At 42.9% G+C, this 22,931-nt stretch overlaps 1 protein-coding gene across 2 annotated transcripts in view; it reads right to left on the bottom strand.

Annotated features, from left to right (window-relative positions):
- The window catches only part of Camkmt (calmodulin-lysine N-methyltransferase), a 365,448-nt gene that overhangs the window by 63,798 nt on the left and 278,719 nt on the right, over window positions 1-22,931 (bottom strand). Inside the window, exons 4-6 of one of the 2 annotated variants that reach the window (XM_021218032.2) lie at window positions 6,901-6,961; window positions 5,065-5,119; window positions 3,940-4,003 (exon numbers count right to left, since the gene is read on the bottom strand). In XM_021218032.2, coding sequence (XP_021073691.1) covers window positions 3,940-4,003; window positions 5,065-5,119; window positions 6,901-6,961 — 180 coding nt within the window. The remainder of the gene's footprint in view (window positions 1-3,939; window positions 4,004-5,064; window positions 5,120-6,900; window positions 6,962-22,931) is intronic. The other variant, XM_029531344.1, reaches the window with a different exon arrangement.

Here is a 22,931-nt window from a genome sequence, read left to right as displayed (position 1 = left end):
TCCCCCTCCCCGAGGCAGCTGCTTCGGGAACTGGAGCATTGTCTCGAGCACTGGAACACTCTGCAGAGAACACCACAGAGATGAGGGGAGGCAGGGTGTCTGCAGCGGATCAGTCAGTGGCCATGGCCATCGGTCATCTGGGCTGCTCACCGGCAGGGGTTTTACTTGTCTGTCCCTCCTATCGTCCCTCTCTCCTTCTTTTTACCTTTGCTTTGAGATAGGGTATCATGTAACCCAGGCTGGCCTCAAACTCCCAGTCATCTTTCCTCCACCTCCCCAGTGCTAAGGTCACAGGCAAGTTGCCCAGACTCCAGTTCACTTTTATTCCTTATGGTTTAGAGGGAGCTTTGCAGCGACCACAATTCAGCCTACCACTCTCTCCCTTAGTCTTCTATCATTGCTACATTTCGCCAGCTACATCTTACTGAGTAGCTATGACATGTGAATACTTAGGGATTTCTTTCTTACTACACTACAAGAGAAATAACGAAGGACATATATATACATGCTTGGTGGTTAAGAGTACTGGCTAGTTAGAATTCTCGGCACCCACAGAGTGGCTCATAATCATGTTAACTCCAGTTCCAGGGAATTTGATGCCCTCTTCTGGCCTCTATAGGCTCCAAGTACGCTCATGGAACACAGATACGCACACAGGCACAAAACCCATATTACAAAGTAAAAAAATAATAATTAAAACCAAATTGAGAACTGGATAAACCAGATACTTTCATTTCCAACTTATCCTTTGAATTCTTGTGGGTACAGATGAAATGCTATGTTTAGGGAAAGATGGTTCTTAGGATGGAAAGCTCTGATTAAAGCCAGTGAGGCACCTTAAGGGCCAAGCAGAAACTTAAGGAAACCTACTCATGAGTCTGAGAAAATATTCAAGATAAAAAATTCGCCTTACCTCAATTCTTAATTTCTTTTTAAACATCTCTTTGCATTAAATCTCAGATCAGCAGCTTGCTTTTGAAGGGTCAAGATTCAGAGGCCTAGAGACACAGGTAATCCATGGTGCTTCTTAGAAAGATAAACGGCCACACAACTGGCTAGCATGCTCTTGTAATATACAGGTCCAGAACTTATCTCCTCATTGTCTCACACATTAAAAATAAGTCAAGCTCACTCTCTGTCTTAATCTTTCTCTGTCCGCTTGTCTGTCTCCTTCTCTCCCTCATGTTTCCACAACCCCAATAAATCTTTATACTTAAAAAAAGTCAAGCTGAAAATGAAATAACAAAACATGCTATATTTCTTTAAAAAAAAGAAAATTAAAAGATAAAAATCAGAATGATGAAAACTTAAAGAGTAAATAAGACCAGCTGGGCTCGCTCCATTCGGAAGCCAAGAACAACAAGACAATTTTAAAAGGATGAGACCAATACACAGGCTAACACTCAGCTGATGAGTGACTGCCAGGCTGATTTTTATCATCTCTCTGGTATATTCATTTGTTTCTTAATGCGCTCATCTTGCCCATTAAGAATAATTAGCAGCTTTGCCTAGAGATTTGCTGGCTTCAGCCAAGGGTTCTCCCCACTTGTTGTTGCTGGCACCCACCTTTACTTTTTACAAAGTAATTTTTGGATAATATCCTACGATTGCTGTATAATTTCAGCCTCCTAAAATTGTAAAGGAAAGACATACATAAACAGTGATTCCTGAATGAGTTGTTTGATCTATACACTGCATCGGCACTGTGTGATTTGGCGAATAATTTATTCTTACAGAGAGGGGCACACAAACGGGGAGGGGAACTCACTCATATTAATTCATTCAGCAAAACAGATTACAAAGCATGCCTGTTGTAAGCTGTTTGCAAATCAACAACAACATTAGTATTAAAAGCAGGAAACCACATTGCCAATTTTAAGGCTTTTGCATGCTTTTTTCTCTTAATTAAAATAAATTAGATCTACTTACAACAGAAAAAAGGCACACAATCATGGAAGGAGAACACCATAAAATCTGAACCCTATCAGGAAGTCCTAAGAGATGAAATAAAACACACGGGCAGTTTGGGTCTGCATCCTGAAAGGACCTACTTCATCTACATTGTAAGGTTCTCCCCTCCTGCCCTTTGGCACCCCGCTATATTAAACCCATTGTAAAACCCAGCACAATAAAGCTCTCTCAGGGCTGAGCCTCTGAGGACCAAATGTTAAAAATCCATTTTCTTGGGAGGGGGCTGTACCAATCATTTCTTTGAAAGGCCGGCAAAGTGAATGGCAGAATCTGCGATTTCCTCTCTGATTTCAAGAGCTGGCCTGGCACCTCTGCTGTCTAAAGCCAAGGTGCGACGATAATTAATGACATTAGCCTTGCTTGCCTTCTTTGGAGTCTCTGTAGATTAGCTCAACAATAATTTTAGTACAATTAAATTTACATACTGATCCCAGATGCTTCCCACAGTTTGATGATAAAAACTTCTAATTGATTTCTGGGGCTATTAAATAAAGTCACTTGCTGACTTCAAGGCTACGGGGTCCAATCTGAAAGTTTCCTTAATCAAAACATCTCTCTCTCTCTTTCAATATTCCCATTTTTCTACCCTCAAAAAACCACTAGGTAGGTCTGTGCTGGCATACCTGAGAGCTTCCCATTGCTCTCCTTGCTCCCCGACAAGGGGGAGCATCGTCACTTAGAGAGAAGAACCCAGAATACAGAATACAGGACTGAATGAAAGGGAGTGGCGGTGGCGGTCCTCAGGAATATTTACAACTCGCCACAGTTTCAAGATCGTGATTAAAATCTGATGTTTAAAAAAAAGGGAAGCACCTTCTGTGATCTTTCCCTGGTGTGAAAGGCCAAGGTTGTGATTGGCTGTTTTTCCTTCCTGGCTTTTTTTTTTTTTTTTTTTTTTTTTTTTTTTTAAAGGGCTGTCAGGCAATTAGCTGGGTGGGGCTCTGCAGAGCTCACAGCTGCCACACAGTATTAGCCACCATGGCTCTGCTTCCTCCTTCCTCCTGTGTGAGCAGCTGACAGAGCTGCCATCAAGTTTATTTTCCAAAGGGGGGGGGGGTGGAATTTACAGAGTGGAGGAAGGAAGCAGGAAAAAAAAAATCAAAAAATAGAAAAATAGGCTTTATATAAAAGGCTACAAAATTCAAAGCTGCTTCAAGCCCTTGAAGGGAGTAAAAATGCAAATAAGGGTCCTGTCTTCCTCACCATGTCAAAAAAAAAAAAAAAAAAAAAAAAACCAAAGCAAACAGATCTTCCACGTTTCCTCTCAATTTCTAACTGCTGCTAACTGCCTTTGAGCAAATCAGCTAGACTGCTACAGTAGCGAATAACTTATGCTAGCTTTCTTAAAGTACGGTTCAATTTCCTGAACTCTGTGTACATATTAGTAAAGCATAATCTAATATAATGGGGTTTGAACTGTAATAATATAGTAGAAAGAAAAAAAAAGGAGAGCTAGCTTTTAATCCTAAATAAAAGGAGACGACTTAGAGGTGATAGCTGTTTCCAGCGGGAGATATAGGCAACTGCTTAGCAATTAGCATAGGCACAATATGACGGGCATGTGTAATGTCACATGCACAGAGGCTAGATGTTAATATTTACAAGCAACATCAAGTAAAGTAAATAATAATTTTAGTCTGCTTGGTGCTGGAAGATCTTAATGAGAATAAAGGAGCAAGAATGTTTCAAAATTATGAAGATTCTGAATCGCCTCGAGAGAGGCATGCAGAACACAGACGCCATCAGGGAGGAGTGTCTGGAAACCCTATGAAAAGGAAGACACACACAGTCATCCGCAGGGAATTCATATATTGCTTGTTTTTCTTAATTACTGATCGTGTATATGAGGAGCTCTTTTTGAATACCCCGCGCTGTCTGTCTTTTATGTTGACTGCTACTCAGCCTGGGGGTGGGGGGGGGCGGGGGTGGCAAGCACGATGAACCGGCTTTCTATCTGAATAAGGATACTTCTGATGGCCTTTTCATTCCCATCAGTTAGCAGAACTTCTTTGACATCTGCAGAAATAGCAACCTGGAAAGAAGGGGGGGAAAAAAAGGAGCATGGCAAACAATGAGCAAACACGCTTGTCTGTGTGGAAGTGAGGACGGCAGTGACAAGCCTTCGGTATCATGCCTCCTCACCTATTTCTCTGTAACAATCTTCAATCTTTTTTCATTTTATGTCTGCATTATTTTAATCATTCAATCAAATCAGTCAATACTTTTATCATTCCATTTGCGGGAGCCTCTATCTTGCTATCATTCTGTTCGGTAATTGCATTGTGACAGCGGATGATGGTATTCTGAGAGGTTTTCATTTGTGGGCTTCTGTTTATCTAGTAGAGCCATCATACAAGGCTGTCACTCTGCCTTTCAGCTTGCTTCTGTCTGGCTGCCTGATGCCCTTCATATAACTTTGCATTGCAGGCAGATGGCTTTGTGAGGGTAATTTTTTTGTGAGCTTTGACATGCTCGCACATTGGGCTGTAACCTCGACACATTGTATAAGAGCGACAGGTTTGTCAAATGCCAATCAGTGTAACAATATGCTTTTATTTGTAGAGACATAAAAACTTGTCTAATGCACTGTGCTGCTACATAATATCTCCTGAATACATGACTCAGAACCCAGAGAATGGGGAATGGCGTTCCTGAATGGCCAATCTAATTCAAAAGAATCTAATTACTGAGCGCTCTGGATCATGTTTGTTGATGTAATAATGCAGGCAAAACATTAGCAGCTATCTCATGGTGCTCCAACTGTGATTCGCCGGGCTAGTCCTGTATCTTAGCAAATGGGACTATAATCTGAAAAAAAAAAAAATGCTTTCCCTATAGCAAAGAAAGACTGTGCGAGGCCTGGAATGTCACAACAAGCGATATTGACTACACTGAGGTAAAATGTTTCTGCTCATCGAGGCAACCATAAAATCAATATGATCCGAAAGTAAGTCAATCTAGAAGGTCTCAAGACCCGGCAGCTTGACCGCAGCTGATGCTGTTGACGGTTCTCTGACCCAGCAGTTGGAGGCCCTGGAACATTTTTCCTTTTGTTTTCCCTCTGAATGGGATTGGAATTGAGAAAAGACCTACCATGAGCCCAGCCAAGCATGTCATGCCACCCCCTAGCTCACACACAGCAAGGTCCCTGAAAGAGAGAAAGACATGGTAGAACCCATACAAATTAGATGGGAATGGTCAGAGCCATATATATGTTACAAGAACAAATTGCCATCTGCAGTCAGAAGGACACTGCCAGGGAGTTGTGGAGACACGACTGGCCTACCTCATGGCGTTTTGCGTTTTAAAAATAATTATGAAATAGAAAAGTCACAAAGCAGGCAGACCAGTGGGGGTTCCCTCATTAGTGTTCGCTGCAACATTACCACCGCTGAGCTGAAAACTCTGAGAAGGTTCCCTTTTTCCCTTGTCAATGGCGCTGTCTTTTAGGACTAAACTAGCTAGAGTTGCGAAGGATAATTGTTAGGAAAGGATAACATTGTTAATCCACATTCATGCCTTCAACAACAGTTAGACAAGTAAACCAAGAAGATACGTGAGTGCCTATGAACTTATATTAGAGTCACACACAAGGCACAAATAAACGCAATCCCGAGGGGGTTTTGTTTGTTTGTTTGTTTTAATTCTAAAACAAGCTGAAATATTTTGGAAAGCCAAACCACTTGCATAAATCACAATTACCCACAAGCATTTAGTAATTAACACTTAGATCACAATTGACCCCAGCATAACACAGCGACTAAACAATGCAGGGGTATAATGTGGCTAACCTGGGCAAGCCCAGGTTGGAGTGGGACCAGGCTCAGAGTTAGGGCTTAATGTGTCGATCTACACCTACTTTCCCCTTTTGTACCTAAATGTCAGCCCTCCTGTGTGACATTCTCACCCTGGTTCACTGCTTGTTGACTGGAGCTTAGGCACAGCCTTTAGGGCGGCTGTGCAGCCAGACACAGGCCTGCCCTCTGCATGTGTGATATGCTTAGACTCTTAACACTGTGTAGTCTCAAACTTTGGGAAGTTTATGGAGAAAAAAAGCAAAATTAAAGTGTGTGTGTGGGGGGGTGTCAAAAGAGGACATTCATATTAGAAATTATTTTAATATACATTTAGTTATTCAAAGTAACCACAGATTGGTTGGTAAATATCAATCTACAGAGCTTCAAATATTACATAGTATCAACTTATTCTTTTAAGAACATATAGTTTAAACACATCATGGTCACTAATGGCTTGTTATAAAACATATTGGACTGAAATATACATAGAATATTCATAAATAATAACTAAAATGAAAAAAAGCCCAAACCCTTACTTTCTGCTTGTACCAAAGATCTCCAGAATTTTAGAATAAAAGGCCTTTTCCCCCCTAGATCTCATCTATGATTTGATGCATAACACATATTAACAGCTAAAAATATCTATTTCTTTAGTGTAGTAATTTATATTGTACATATTGTCATGGACATAAAAAATATCTTTAAAGACAGAGCATCTTCAGTTAATAGCTGTAAGGCATTTATTTAATATGTCAGTGACTTCTGTAGCATAAGTTACAGGATGTGTATAGTAGGGACTCTTTTTTTTTTTTTTTTTTTTTTGACCTTCACAATCAGCCAGGACTGACTGTACCTCCACTTTTGTTTTCCCCAAATCAAAGCAAAATAAAATGCTCTGAGAGGAAATCAAGAGCCTTTGACAGACAGCAAAAGCTGGCTGTGTGACATTAGTCTCAGGGCCATGTGGATGCCTCCTCAGAAGCAACACACATAACGTGTTCATGCAGGACTCTTTTTCTTTTTCTTCCTTTCAACAATTTACAGTCTGGAGACCGTAGGATGAGCCATCTTGAATAGTCAAACTCAATATCCGGGATGGGCTAAACAGATGTCTTTTACCTGTGGCCCTTACCTGAATATGTGAGTGTGCTTGAGGCAGTAGTGAGCCAGAACCTCCTCGGATGGCCAGATGCCTGGAAACACAAGATGAGATACCAGGGTGAGACAGTCTGTCTGTCCAGAGTAGCTTCTAAAACAAAGGCTCGGCACAAGCCATTGCAGCTCCAACCAAACTTAACGGCATGGTCCCTTCCGTGGGCCAGACCACGGCTTTCCTTGGCGGTTGTTTTTATAATGGCTAATGTTAGGACCTTTCTCAGTCGAGCAGCCTCTATAAACTTTGCCAAACTTCAATCACAACAAAACAAAACAAACCACTAAGAGCCAACATTACAGATATCAAAACTTAAATGTTGATGGTAGGCGAAATGGATCTTAATCCTAGTTATACAAAATTAATACATGTAGGCTGAAGGCTTGCTATATGTGCATATGCAGATCCTTTTAGGCAAAAAAAAAAAAAAAAAAAAAAGAAGAATTAAAATCACTTTAAGGAGCAGATAAAACTGCTGAGGAATTCTATCTTTCAATACCTTTCCATATTAATGCTTTAAAATATCCTTAAGTTCATTTCTTTAATTAAAAAACCAAACTGCAGTATAAAACTAAGAAACATTAATGTCACCAACTTTGGCATGCCTTTAAATCAAACAGTATTCCTATATACTAAAGTTCATAGACAGACATTTCCTAAACCACCACCTATCCATCTATTGAGAAGACCTCAAGTTCCAGAATGGATATGAACTCAGTTACTGCGGTTGTCATAAGATGCTTCGGCCATGTGTGCTTCTAATCCTTTTCACCGTTCCCCAACATTTTTACAATGAGCCTACATCACCTTAGATATGAGTAGAACAAATAACCTCATAAAAATTATGGTTTTTCTCTGAAGGATCAGACTCAACCATCCATCCTTCGGTAAGCCCCGCCCCCTCTCCACCCAGCCTTCCCTTTTGAGTTTAAGGAAGCTGGAGGCAGCCCTGGGAAAGAGCAGCCTCCTCTCAGCACCCAGCACTCAGCTGACAGGCCTCACCACAAAGTTAAACACATTGAAAAGACTTGATTTTTTTTTTCTTCCTAGACCGATCTCCTGCTTTAAAGAGGAAGAGTACCGGCTGCAGGAGAGCCCGGGCAGATAAACAGTACTCCAACTTCCCAGCATTTTCAGAAGAAAGGACAACTTGGGAGGGGAAGAGGGGACAAGGAAAACCAACAAGAGGTGTTTAGAAACACATTTAGAGGGAAGGAAAAGAGGGGTGGGCGGGTGTAGCCGTTAAGACCAGAGATGGCTTGAGAGCAGTCCGTTCCGGCTCTGGTCGCAGTTCTGCCATTTACCGAGTCAGCTTTCCATCTGCACACCATAATAACTGCCACATCAACTTCCCGAGATCCCGGTGAGGATCGGATGAGGGAAATACACGCGGCGTGCTTAGGGACGGTTCTGAACTCATAACAGGCACAAAGGAAAAGCCGGTTGTTACTGTTGGCCTCTTGTAAAAGAGCAGAGGAGAGAGTGTGTGTGGACCGCAGCAATTATCCCAAGGGTCAGGACAGGTGGAAAACAGATTTTACCTTTGCTTTGTCAGGACCCCAAAGTCATAAGGCCTTGTACACCTCCACACATAAAGAACTTCATAAAGACTGAAGTACATAATGAAATTCTCTGAAGGAAGACCCAAGCCACTGCTCTTGCCGAGTAGATATAATTACCACAAGAATGAATTTCTTTATGCCCTGAGTATGTGTGGCTGTGAGGTTTTTAAAAAGTAATGATAGGGGAAAGGTATTTAACTAAAACTTAGGCCCCAGCGAAGAGCGAGTGTGACTTCTAAAGTGCAGAGTCTTTTCAATTCATTTTATATTTTTCCAGAAATTATAGAGTGATTTTTAAACTAAGTTAAATACAAAGATCAAAGGGCTAAATTTCTACCATTAGCAATATAATCACTGTTAATGTTTTAGACATCATTCCAAAAACCCTTTCTAGTCATAAAGGTATCTTACTCAGTTGGGATCTTGTCATGCAGGGACTCAGTAACTTGATTTTGCCCCCATCCAAGAAGGCTAGAATGAGTCTGTAACACGGAGCCTACATTCCGGTGGTGTCGTTTGTACAGACTGCCTAGGTACTCTACTGTGCATCCGCATCCAATCAACTCATTTCCTCTTAGCAGATAATTAAGTTAGGTTTGAAGTTTGTAACATTACAAAATTATAAACAGCAGCAGGAGTAGAAGGGCATACCTTCTCCTAACACTTTTTTTCCATACTTAGAGATGGGATATCTGGTCAAAAATTAAGGGCAGGGTCTGGAGGGATGGCTCAGTAGTTAAGAACACTTGCTGCCCCTGCAGATTGCTGGGGTTCAACTCCTAGCACCCACATGATGGCTTACAACCATCTCTAACTCTAGTTCCGGGGTGTGCACCGACCTCTTCTGGCCTCCAGGAACATCCATGCTGCACACACATACACGGAGATAAAATACTCATGCATAGGAAATAAAAATGGACAAATCCTTTAAAAATTAAGTATAGTCCATATTCTGTTGGACAGGTTGAGTGTCCCTAATCTAGAATCCAAAATACTGCAAAACCTGACATTTTCTGAGTGTTCCCATGATGGCAAATGGTCGCACACTCTCAGGTGACACAGCTGCACTAAACCACTATATAAAACCAACTTAGGGGGACTTGTATAAAATACATATGAAGCAACTGAATTTCATGTTTACCCTTGGACTCTATTTACAAGAAATTATGTATCCCCAATCTAAAAAGATCCCAAAATTAAAATGCCTCTGGTTCCAGGCTTTTAGGATAGGGACATTGGATCTATATGTAACTGTCCCACGTGGAATTTGAATGCTTCACTAATGCCTAGCAAGAATGTTTGTTCTGGGCTGGTTCTTATGACTCAAGCCCTAGATCATATGTGACAGTGAGAAGGTTGGGGACTGACTGCACATGGGCAGCTGAGCATGCTCCCCATCATCTATCCACACAGTAATAAACATTTTTTAAAAAAACGTATTTGTTTCTTCAAAGCCTGTCCAAGATGTGGGTTTATCGCTCCTTTAAGTGGCTAATTTTGTTTGTGTATGTTAATTATATTCACAATGGGCTTCATTAGAGTATTTTCACACGCACACGCGTTTGCTGTTTATACTGACTCTATCGCCCTCACTCATCCCCTTTCTGCTGTTGCTCTTTCTAGTCCCTCCTCTACTTCCCCTTTATTTTAGCAGCCGGTTGCTTACAGGACCCTGGGCGAGGGATCGTTCCCAGGACCACGGCCTCTCCACTAGTGGCTACCCCACAGAAGAGGAGGTTTCTCTCCTCTTCCACATCATGAAGTCCCTATAGATACTGGGGTGGGGTGGGGGGTTGACACCTCCCTATTGGCTACTATTATCTCCTATAGAGCCCTGCAGGCCTCTTTGGTCCCTCTTCCCCACACACAAGGATACCCATAGGCCCAGTCTTGCACAGGTCTCTGGCCAATAACCTCAGCTGCTGTGAGATCAACGGTACAATGATGATGTCAAGCTCTGAAGACCCCGCACCTTACAACACACCTTCCTCCATCTCTTACCTCCTTCCCGCCCCATCTCCTGCAGTGTCCTGTGGTGATCCTTAAGAGGGAGTGATATAAACGTATTCAAGGCTGAGCACCCAAAGTGGCCGGCACACATTGGCTACTAATGAGTTACGCAGTTACCACGGCCCACTGTAAAAAGGAGCTCTTCTGGCCAAAGCCAATGGCTGCACTAATATAGGGTCTAAACACACTTATTTCAAAGTGACTTTGATGGGAATGTTGTGTTCACTTAGCAAAACAATAGCCGTTTGCTTCCCTGCTGGGACCTATGATCTGCACAGCCATGAGTTTCTGACCAGGATAAGGTAGAAGATACAGAGTCCCACCCGAGGAGCAGGTCTCAGATATCCTCCAGTGGGCACCAGTGTCCACAGCCAAGTAAGACAATCAGGATGACTCCTCCCTGAGCAGCCTGAATAGCAGCACCCCATGGCACTATGAGAGCTAGTCCATCCTGGTTCCAGCTTCATTTCTCTGTGTCCTAAAATGAACGTGTGTGATGATGTCTGTAGCCATTAGGTCTTATCTATTCCTGGCGGGCAAGCAACAGCCAGGGCAAATGCCTGTTACTCTATTTTAAATAATGTTAAATTTTAAATAATGTTCCTTTTAAAACCTACAAGAATGGTTCTCATAAAGAAGTTAGACAATGGTGCTATGCATGAGATTACAGTAGGAATGTAAAGCTATGGACGTATTTGGAATGGAAGGAATGTAAGTAAAGGAAGGAGAGGGGGGCACAGATGAACAAAGGGACAGGGATGGACATAGGGGGCATGGATGGACACAGGGGATACGGATGGACAGAATGGTCCTTCAAAGAAGAGTCTCAGGAAATGAAGTTCTGAAGAGAGGGAAGTTTTGATGCTCTAGGAGTAGGGCTCCATCGTGAAGAGGAAGGGAGAGAGTGAGACAGGACATACAAGTTAATCCCGAATAGTCTAAAGAAATCTGATCGACCAGGAGCACAGGGAGGCAGGACCAAACTGGGTAAGGACCTCCTCGTGTCCCTTGCCGCTGCCTTTGGGGCTGCAACACTCCCTATATCGAATGACCTAGTGGGTCTGGTCAGCCTGCTTCTCAAAGATACCTCGAATCATCGCCACTAACCATGATCCAGGAGCTAACTGACAGGGGCTCAGGTGTGCTGAGGGTCAATGGACAGATGCATACGCGAATTTCTTCCCATTTTCCATGAGCTGAGGTGGCTGATATAATGATGTGTTAAATAGAAGCCTGGGCTAAGACGTCACCACACAGAGAGATACTAGGACTTATTTAATGTCACCTTTTTGAGTTTCAGAATCCTCATCTGCAAAATGATAGGTTTCTGTCGGATTATATCTAGGGGGGCCTTCACCCCATAAAGACTACAATAGAGAAAGAGGCCTCACCTCCTGCACTTAGATGGAGTTCATTTTGAGTCCCTGTTCTTGTGGATCTGTGACCTTGGCAAGGTGCTTAACCTTTTAAAGCCTCTTCACTCATTCATGGAACACACAGTTATTAACAGCCATGTCTGCCTTAGAAGCCAAGGTATTGTAGTAATTAAAACACAGCCTTTCCCTAAATAGCTTTAGTAGAGGCAGGAGACAATAAATAGAATTTCAGGTACTGAGCAGTGCTGTGAGGGAAGGAAAACACGGCAGCTCTGGATGGGGGTGGGGCTTCCCTAGCCAACCAGTTGGGCAATGCCTCACACCTCTTATTTGATAAATACAGGCCATGAGTGTTGATTACAGGATGCTGTGAAGACTAAATATGTATGCATGCATATAAGACACCTAGAATAAGGTCGGCACACACCAAATTCCTTATAGGTGGCAGAAGCCGCTATCGCTGGGGTCATGGCTGTTAAGACTTTGAAATGGTTCTGCACAGTGTCGAGGGCATTTATATGATATTTTCGCAGAGAGTCTCACTTTTAAATAATAACCCCATGAGATCAAGTCAGATCTGGGTGGGAAAGAATGTCTGTGTAGCCCACAAGAGCAGGCAGATGAAAACGTATTTAATGCTAATACTATTGAGAACTGTCCTGCAGAGGGGAACACCAAGACATAAGTTAGATAAATACTCTATCATGGGGTTCAAATGTGGCCCCAGGTGACTCTTGACATAGAGGATCTGCTGCCTTCCACTGGGTGATAGGCCAAGGGCACTGGGCTGAAACTTAGCTGCCCTTGGGAGAGCCAACGTAACTATATAAAAGTGTCAGTAATGACCACATGGATAATAACGAGCTGTCCAGAGGATTTCAACACTGAATACTTCCCAGACTGCAAGATAGGTTTGCGTAGGGCTCAAGTTTAAGAAGCAGTAAGACTTGAACGGTGTGTATCTTGACTGGACTCTTACTGAGGTACAGACTATGAGGGAAAGAAGGGAAGACACTCTTCCTAGAACACCCCCAGGGGCTCTGGCCTTTGGGTCTGATGGTCAGTTTGGGGGACAGGTGCCAGAAAAGGAACCTGTGGTGAGACTTATTGCTGAGCAACGGGGACACATGGCAGCCATGGTTGCAGCTGCTCACCCGGTGAGGATGTGAACTTGAAAAACATCCATGACATGTTAGCTTTGTGGCCTCAGCAGGTCACTTACACCTCCGTTGCCTTGATTCTATATCTGTAGAGGAGAATACTGTCCATTCTGTATACAGACTGAGGATTAAACGGGTGTCATGAGAACTCAGTAAGCACTCAACCTGTGCTGGCCATAACTGCTACTCAGTAAGCACTCAACCTGTGCTGGCCATTACTGCTACTCAGTAAGCACTCAACCTGAACTGGTCATTACTGTTCTACTGCGTTTACTACTGGAGTAGATGCAGCATTCATTGAGCATCTCCTAGCTGCCAAATTGTGGGCTGTGCACTTTGTATGGGCTATCTTGCTTCTTCCTAAGACATGTACTATCATTATGATAGAAAAGGGCACAGTGAAGTGTGTAGATGGAGAAGGAGCTCATGTGATCTGGCTGGGATTTGAGGCCATACTCTTCCACGATTGAAGACCACCCTATGTGCTACTCCTTTGAACAGTGGCTGGCCCTGGAATGAGGGATCACACATTTCTGGTTCTCAGGGCTGTTGATGACTAATTTTAGGACTCTAGACAAATCATATTTGGGTTCCAACTTCAAGAATAAAATGGAGGAGTTGAATGGACTAAGGCTGTGCCCCAGGATGTAGGTGTTATATTTGTGCACATTCCCAGATAAAAGCTTCAAAGACTGCCAGTGGGCCCCCAGCCTGTGACATCTTACAGAATAAGATTGGTTACAATATTTTATTTGTACCAGCACTCAAATGTAAACCTCTACTGGGAAATCTTTTAGATGGATTTAAACGGTCCTGTAAGTTAAATCTTTAATACGTGTCAGTTTTAATTGAGTAAGAAGTGCTTTAGTTAATTAAATTTCCCAGCTTCAGAGATGAACAGCCACATATACTAGTTGTGAAAGTTTTTTTCTCGGTTAATTTTTAAATTGACAAATGGTGACAGTGTGTCTTTATGGGCTACAAAAGTGGTATTTTGATTTAGAGAATGGAACATGTTAAAACAGAATCCCCCTCTGGAAGTGAAACTTTCTCCCAAACTGAGCAAAGCCCTCTGGGATGTTTTCACCAAGGAGGTCTCCTCCTTGGTGGAGTAACAAGAATCCCCCTTGGTCAGAAAAGATAAGCAGAGGGGACCCCCCCCCCCAAATGAGAGCCGCCTACCTCCCCGCCCCCGCCTCCGCCCCCAGGAGAACAGCTCCGTTTCACCTGGCTAGAGGGCATCAGGGGAATCCTTTCTAGGAAAAACATGGACCCTAGAAAAGGAGACAAAAGAGTTCCTAGCAGGAGGGAAGATGGAAGGTAGGCCTGGGCTGCCCCAGAAGCACCGCATCCCTTCTGCGATGAAGGGAGGAGAAACAGGGCTTCTACTGCCAACTTCCCCAAAGCCCTGTTGGGCCAAGGGAGCTGGGGACACAACCAACAGGCCCTCTCCTTTGGACGGAGTCATCTTATTTCCCTTGAAAAGACATAAAAGAAACAGATGAGGTAGAGAGAGCAGAGCAGCTGGTCATAATTGTTGTTCCGTATTTTGGCTTCTGAGTCGCTTTACCAGCATGGACATACCATGGAAAACCCAAAACATTAAGGAAGGAGTGGGCTTCCTTCCTGCACTCACCGACGGTCTACACCCTGGAGTCTATCCTGGAGTCTAGCTTTATTTTCCTTACAGGCAACACTGTGACTCCATTCTAAACGCAGAAGAGGCTGCATGATCCAGAGTGGCTGCTCTACACACTTATGCAAACCTTCCAGGAGAGAAAACCAGACCAGGAGGTATGTGCTGCTCATGAAAAACTCACCAACATCCATTAACCAGCCCTAGGCCCGGGCCTCGAAGTGCAACACAACTTTCTTTAAGCATGCTGTGTGGAAGGCAAACATCTTCGTCTATCACTGCCTTGCTCCAAGTTACCCCCACTAACGACCTTGAGGAAAGAATGGTTTCGTGGTAGAGAATCGGGAAGAAAGATGAGTGACTCTCCACTATCTCTCTTTGACATAGGGTCTCATGTAGCCCAGGCAGCCTTGAACAAGTATAGCTGAGGTTGATCTTGACTTTCTGAATCTCCAACCTCCACAGACCTGTTTATATTGATGCTGGGGACCAGACCAAGTGTTTCATGCATGCTGAGCAAGCCCTCTGCCAACTGAGCTCGTGTCTCCCCTTCTCATAGAAGAAATGGATATTAGCAACTTTGAAAAACCTGAAATACCACTTGGCAAATTGATGTGATAAATAAGACCACATCTTACTGATGTTCAGGATAACCCCCCCCCCCCCTTAAACAAAGCCTTCTTTGCTATTTCATTGGAAAGTGCATCTGTGATGTTCATATTGAAAAAGGTGGGAGGGATGGGGATGGGAGAGGGAGGAGAGAGGGGGGTAAACAGTATATGTGAGACTAGCTGAGCACACCAGCTGTGTAGATGACCAGGACTCTGTCCTCCCTGCCTCTCCACTTATCATTATTCATTGATATGAAGGAAACATGATGATCTGCTCCTCAGAAATTCTGCTGCTGGACCAACTTGGGTTTCTCACCACCAACTAATGTGGAAATGTAGTGCTAAGCACGTCCTGGCTGTAAACACAGCAGTCTCACCCAGCCAGGGACTTCCACAAATGTCTCCAACCAACTTGCATGATTGTCTTTAACACTTTTTTTTTATTGAGAAATGAATTTGATTTCATTTTCCTTCCCCAGTTTTCAAATAGTCATTAAAAATTAAACAAGACCAGGAAGAGCGCTTTGTGATTATAGCCCTCCTTCTCCTGCAACAAACTAGATCTATAAATTTACGTACCATTGTAGATGTAAATTACAAAATTTATATTCAACTATATTAAAACATCTATTCCAAAAATGATTACCAGTTGTGAAAAGCAGACAGGCTTATCGCTTGCTGTCAGTTGTTCATGTCTAGTTAAGCAATAATATGCTAAAACTGCTCTTTTGTTTTGTGTAAGAATTTTGGCAATAGAAGAAATGAACACTCGGCTAATAAAAACTCAGGCTGCCTTTTTGCTTTGATGGAGGAAGCAGCTGCCTGTTTTCATTTGCTGCACAGCAGCAAAACCCATCAATATAATAAGCAGCTTAGATGCATCCATCCACAGCGCCTGTAAGGATATAGGGCTATTCGCTCAAAACCAATCCCTGGTTTAATTTTAACAAAGATGTGTCTGACATATTTGAAAATGCATTATAATAGGTTTTGAAACATGAACAATTTCTCTTCCTTTTAAATACTTTTCACAGATTTGAAAGGTGTACGTGTAGCTGAATGATAGCAATGATAAGAAACGGACCAAACTGTCAGGACATCCTGAGACAAGGGGTGTGAAGAGAGCAGACTGAAAGGCAGTTATCCGGTTCTTGTGAAAGTGGAAGTAATTCATTTGAGTGTGAGTTTATTCATTGATTCAATCAGATGAATATGTACTGCACACACACACACACACACACACACACACACACACACAAACACACCACACACATACAGTCATCGTTGGGCTAGATAGGTACTGAGCCCACAGCTCCTTCTCAAGACTCTTTAGGACAAAACATTAACACAAAAACTTGAGTAGATCAAGGTTGCAAGCACAGATGCATATTTTAACATTCGCCTTTTATTTGAGAGAATTCAAATGGGCATGCGACACAGTGGAAGCTATTTAACATAAAAATTAAAAATCAGATGCTGTCTCCTCTATTATACAGTCACACACTTCATTAGACATCCCTTTAAGAAACGATGAATCTGATTGAAAAAAAAATTGAATTATGTTGAAACACATGTCAAACTGTTTACTAGGCTAGCCAGGAATTACTACACTTTGGAGAGAAAGTTTGAGGATTTTAACTTTTGTTTGGACAGCCTCTAATTTTACAGTAACCATTAGATACTCTTATGGAGCATGAACACACCATGTAGCAAGTCTAACACAAAACACAAACTTGGAAGCAACTGGCACCATAAAACAGGGAGCCTTCCTTGGGACGCACAGTAAGAGCTCATTTTATTTGAGGGTTGAGGGCATTCCACGAACCCTGATAATTCTCGAGCCTCCCTTTTCAGATTGGATGCTGGCTAAGTGAGATGTCTGATGGCCAACATCACTCTCAGGTTATCCAGGGTTTGTTAGCCAGCGGCTTCTCCAGATATCAACTTAAAGAAGCACACATCTGCACACACGTTAAGACAATCTTCTGGTAGGTGGGGAGCAGAGAGTTTCCTGAGTCACACATCAGTTGTAAAACACATCTACATGCTGGTTCTTTTCTCTGTGTGAGTGTGTGTGAGTGTGAGTGCATGCGTGTGTTGTATTGTTGTTGCTGCTGTTTTAAATAAGTTTTAACTTTACTGAAACACTGTACTATGGTATAAAGAGTATCTCGTTTTTTTCCTAGTTTCTACTGCTGATGACATCTTACTTTTCAAGTCTCCGGAACTGTCTAGACACAAGTGCTTGTTTTAAAGACAAGGCTTACGGTCCTGTTGATTCTGCCAAGAGGTGAAGGGCAGTCTTAGCATCTCTACCTGCACTTCCCTGAGCTGCTCTTAATAAAAAAAATAAATAAAAAATTAAGAGTTAAAGCAGGACTCAAAATGCATATATCTCAGGGTCCGGGGAGAGGAACTGATCTCATAAAGAAAATCTGGAGCCAACAAAACCTTAGTTTCCTACTTCCTTGTTGAATGGGGACGAATATTATTTAAGTCATTATTCACATAGAAATTTGGATTGCTCTATTCAATTAATATTTTCGCATCACAGTGTGGTTTTGGTCCTATTGCCAGTCTTGTGGCAGCATGAGTTAAGATCCACAAAGGAGTCAGAGGCCAGCATTTTTCATTCCCTTGGAGTGTTTAGAAACCATTCACTCTCAACCCTCTGTTCTCGGTCCCCTGCTCAACCCTCTGGCTTCCTCCCCGCTCTGTCCCCTGCTCAGTGGCTGGGCACACTGCTTCAGAGTCCTGCAGAGATTCACAGGCTAGCTACCTCTAAACGTGGCACCTCCAGGAGTAAAAAGATGACGTTGGAGAGGCTCTCATCGGTGCCTGATGTCTAGGTGCACACGTCCTCTCCATACCTGAAATACAGACAAGGGCTGGGCAGCAGGTGGCACAGCTCCGGGACCAACGGGACCCTGCCTTCCCCCTGCCTTCCCCCTTCCCTTGGTCCTTCCCAGCTCTCTCTTCCTGTCATCTTCTCTTTCGCTATAACCTCCATCCCAGTGACAAGTATGCCTTCCTCCCCAAAGACAAGCACTGATCATATTTTGGTGAAGAAACATTGTGGATATCACAGTCAATGTTTTACAAAGTAACTTTTGATCTGTTTCTCTGGTCTGCGTTGCCTTTGGACTTGAGCTTCCTGTAGGGAGAGAGCTCGGGGTTTCTTTCTTGGAGCCAGATTACACAATCTATCCAGCCATGTCGTATTTATGTAGAACAACAGCAAACAGTTCTAAATCCTGTCACTCGTGACAATGAAAACCGAATTACTCTCCTGCTGCAAGACCAATTTGCTGGGTTCCCTGCCACAGGTCAGCTTCTATGTGGATGTCACTGCACTCAATGCATGTTCGCTGGCCTTTCAACCTAGATACACAGGCCACAGACCCGGAGGGAGAATTGTCACAAGAAGACAGGATAGATGCTCTGGGAAGCAAGGCTGCCCTGGGCCAGAAAGGCCAGCAACAGACTCCACATTCAATAGGCCATCTCTCTTTAAGTCAATCCTTTTCTTCATTCCATAGGACCTATGTCACGGGCTCTGATATCTGGTGTTATCTACAAGCAGGCAGGATTCTAATCACAGGAGTCTGGAAGTCGTCTCAGAGTAGGTCTTTTAAGTGACTTGAAAGAGAATATGACCCTCTGTCTGGCTATTTTTTTCTTGTCAACTTCTCTCTGCTATAACAAATTTGTAACCTTAGCCTATACATCTTTCTTTAGGAATCAGAACTTCTTGAGAAGTGCCTTCAAAATACACCATTTAAACCAAACACTTGTTCTGAACTGATACCACAATTACCTTTCTGTTGGGAGAGATACAAAATTTCTAGAGTTTTTTTTTTATATTGCCACTGGCCTTTCACACCAGGACACACGAGTGTTTGCAAGTTGAGGTCAGCGTGCCTGGGCTGAGTTGTTGAGTGTGGAGAAGTCATCAGGGTCCCCATGGGCTCACACCAGACTTCTCAGGACACAAAACAGATTTCCTTCTCTCTCCAGCCGCAGAGTTCATGTTATCGTGAACTCCATCATTCCTGTACCCCGGAACCGATGATTGAAACAATGGTGGCGTTGAGCTGAGAGGGTTATGTTTCGGCTAGAAAGTGTTTCTCATCCATTTCTGCTGCCCGAGAGCATGGAGGTGATTTTTGCTGTGCAAATTCCATAGCACTGATCTAAATTTTCAGCACTATTGACAAGAAAAACTAGCTTGTGGAAGAATATGAGATACTGTTTGTATCTCACAAGAATAATCGCTTACTGCTTTTCTTGGGCGCTGCAGAGAAATCCCTGGTTATGGGGGAAAGCCTTGAAAAACGAAGGGGGTCTCGCTCAGCACACAGAACAGATAATTCGTAGTTAAGGTGGAGCTGGAACTTCAATACCCAAATAGTTCACCTTAGTTTTCTTTCAGGACTAAGCGACATAAACAAACGTAGAAGGAAGAATTATGTTATGATTTGAGTTTGCATCTTGCAAAGACATATTTTTTTTTTTTAACCTTGGAAGTGAAAAATCAGAGTTTAAAGAAAAGGTCGAGGCCCGTGCGCTCCTCTTCCCGATTTCTACACAGTCACAGATATTTAGCAATTCGCTGAAGTGATTTTTGGCTCCTGTTTCTATTTCCATGCCTGAATGCATGACTGGAGGAAGTGGCTATAGATAAACTCTGCTGCAGCTCACGCAATACCAGGATCTCTGAATTGAGGCCAGGAAACAACATACAATCTTCAGAAATAGAGACTCTCCCTGTCTCACACATTCCGACTCTGGAATTACAATGATTGCGTGCCTTGCTTTCTGTAATTGAGCCTCTGTTTGTTTTCCGGAAATATATCTTCTGCATGGTCATTAGTCTTACTTATTCAAATATCTACATGTCATTTGTCTTGTAATTAAGAGTTCCTAGCAGCTCCCAACAATTCTTTTGATTACCAGCATTCCAAACATAATAAAAGAGTAATTCTCTTTTACGACGTTGTGTCTAGGGAGGGAGAATCATGTAATATATACAATTTTCACCCACACCATGGTGTTGAGCAATGTAATTTTCTGTGTATTCTCTTCTAAGAATATTTTCAATATTTCTGGATTGTCTCTGCTCTCAGGAACAGGATTGAAATCTCCACTTTGGTATTTATCTGGGACTGTGATAGCTCAGTCTGCCACCAAATGCCAAGATAGGGGAATCTCATCATCCGGAGACCAGCTGCATGATGGGCAGTTAATAGATATATCAAACCTTGGGATATATGCTAAGCTGAAGAGATGATTGGCTGGTGATACACTGATTGATTAGCATGGGGAGAATAGGTTTCTTCTTGACAACCTAGGATTACGATTCAGCTAAACTCAAATTGCTTACACCTCTTCTATTGGGTTTAAAATTACAGTCCTGTCATCTAAAATCTCTCTTCAATGAATTTTTTTGCCATATATAAAAATTAAAGGGAAAAAGAGGGTGGGTGCAATGGATAAGAGTAAATGGGGTACCCCCACTGCATGCTGCTGCTGTTGGCTCCACTGCAAAGCGTCGATATGTAAATGCCCCCTGAGAAACGGTCCACCTTCCATAGACGACTTCTGTATATTTTACAAGAACGCCAGAGGAAAAGTTTCATATGTTTAAGTCAGTGAACACTGTATTTTCAAATACATTATGGTTCTATCTCACCTAGGGGAAACTGAGAATTCAAAGACACCATCTATTAATCAGTGTTACTGTCTAAGGCACACAGACAGCCCCATCTCTGGACCTTAGTGTTTTGTTTTTGTTTTTTTTTTTTCTGAGTTTTTTGTCCTGTTCTGTTCTGTTTTGTTTTTTTAAAAACTAATTGGCATGCTTTACAGGGGCAGGGCAAGAAAGGGCAAATGTATAGACTGGATTAGTTTTGCATTTGTGACTCCTTTAATAGCAGTAACAACAAATGCTAAAGGCAGTCACATGCACACATTGAAATACTGTAATGCTATGACTGTTTCTCTTGCATGTGGGAATCACATATACTTTAAAACACAGCAGAACTAGATGAACAGAAGGAAGCCAATGTTGTTCTATCTCCCATACACGCATGTGCGTGGGCACACACACACACACACACACACACACACACGAGACTTCACACAAAAGGGTGATATGTGTAGTTTCACAAATATCTGGCATTCTTAGTTTCCAATAAGCTTCATTTCTGACGTCCATGAAAAGATTGCAACCGACTGTACTCTCAATTATCTGACTGGCTAGAAAAAGGACCTAAGTAAGCCCTTGCCCCTTCCTTCCCATTCCCATTAACACGCCCCTGCCCCCCAAAAGAGAAGCTGGTGAGCTTTAATTCAGCACATTGAAGATCACCCCTCCCCTGCCTGGGCACATGAGGATTCCATTGCCGAGTCACCCTGGATAAGTGGCTCATTGAGAATGTTAAAATCTGCAGTAACAGACCAGCCTGGGCTTCTCGGATTTTCCCCCTTTCCTATCAGCCATCAGCGGTAGGGGATCAGCTGTGACAAAAATCCCCAGCTGAACCACCCACATACAACTCAGTGAGCAGACTTAAAACAAGGCCATTTATTGGCGACTGTTATGCAAACAAAGCGTCCAAGTCGTAGAAACAGATGTCAACGGAAGCATATGCTTACTGTAAACTGGAATTTGATTCTCTTTATAAAAATAGACATAAATGGGCCTTCGGAAAGTAGCCTGCCTCGTGTTGTCTACCACCGCCTAACTTGATCCAGCCTGAAGCTTTTAAAGAGATGAATAGACCCATATGCAAGGGCAAAGGAATGAGAGTTAAAAAAAAAAATTAAATTGGAAATAAATGATAACACGTTGGAGCAGTTCCCAGAAGCAATCTTACGGATTTTTCTCTAAAAACACAAGACAGGAAGTTAAAAGCTTACTGCAGGTCACTGGTGGCATGTCGAGTTATCATTTCGGACCACTTAGGGTGGAAAGAAACAGTGCACTCCCGTGGTAAGTTTAGGAACGGAGGCTTTCCCTCCTCTGCCTTCCTCACAGTCTCCCTTTGCCTCTTCTCACATCCTGATGTCTTTTAAATGTCACTTATTTTACATGAGGCGGTTGGTGGGGACAAGAGTCAACAGCAATCAGAACCATTATCCCCTGCAGCGAGTCCTGGTCTTAATGCATTGTGACACCTTTGCTGGCTGGCCACCGGTCTACCTTCCTGCTTCTTAGGGAATGAAGTGGCATCGCGCGAAAATGGCCGTGATGGGAACAGCGTGTGCATAACTGGTATTAAATCTACCTCTCAGCCTAAGTGAATTTTCCTCACGTGTGACTAATCAAAACGGAAGCTCACGGACCCAGGCTGAGCTGGCCAGCACTTCCCCACCCCTGGGACCAGGGCTATTTTGTTTTATCTCTTTGTACAAGCCGGCAGAAGTTTAAAGTGATGGGGATAATCCAGGGATGGTGTCTTCGTGAAATAACATCCTTACATGAAGAGGCTTTTAACTGTCTGCCGCTGTCCTCTAAAAAAGCAGAAGAAGAAGAAAGAAAGAAAAAGAGTGTGACAATCTCATTTTGCTGAGCACCCTCCCATGAAAAGAGAGGGTGATGGCCATGGCCGCCACGCCTAGTCTCGACCTTACACAATCCATTATCCACGAAA

Source organism: Mus pahari, chromosome 18 (genome assembly GCF_900095145.1).
Source record: "Mus pahari chromosome 18, PAHARI_EIJ_v1.1, whole genome shotgun sequence".
NCBI lineage: Eukaryota > Metazoa > Chordata > Mammalia > Rodentia > Muridae > Mus > Mus pahari.
This window is presented reverse-complemented; position numbering and strand designations above follow the sequence as displayed.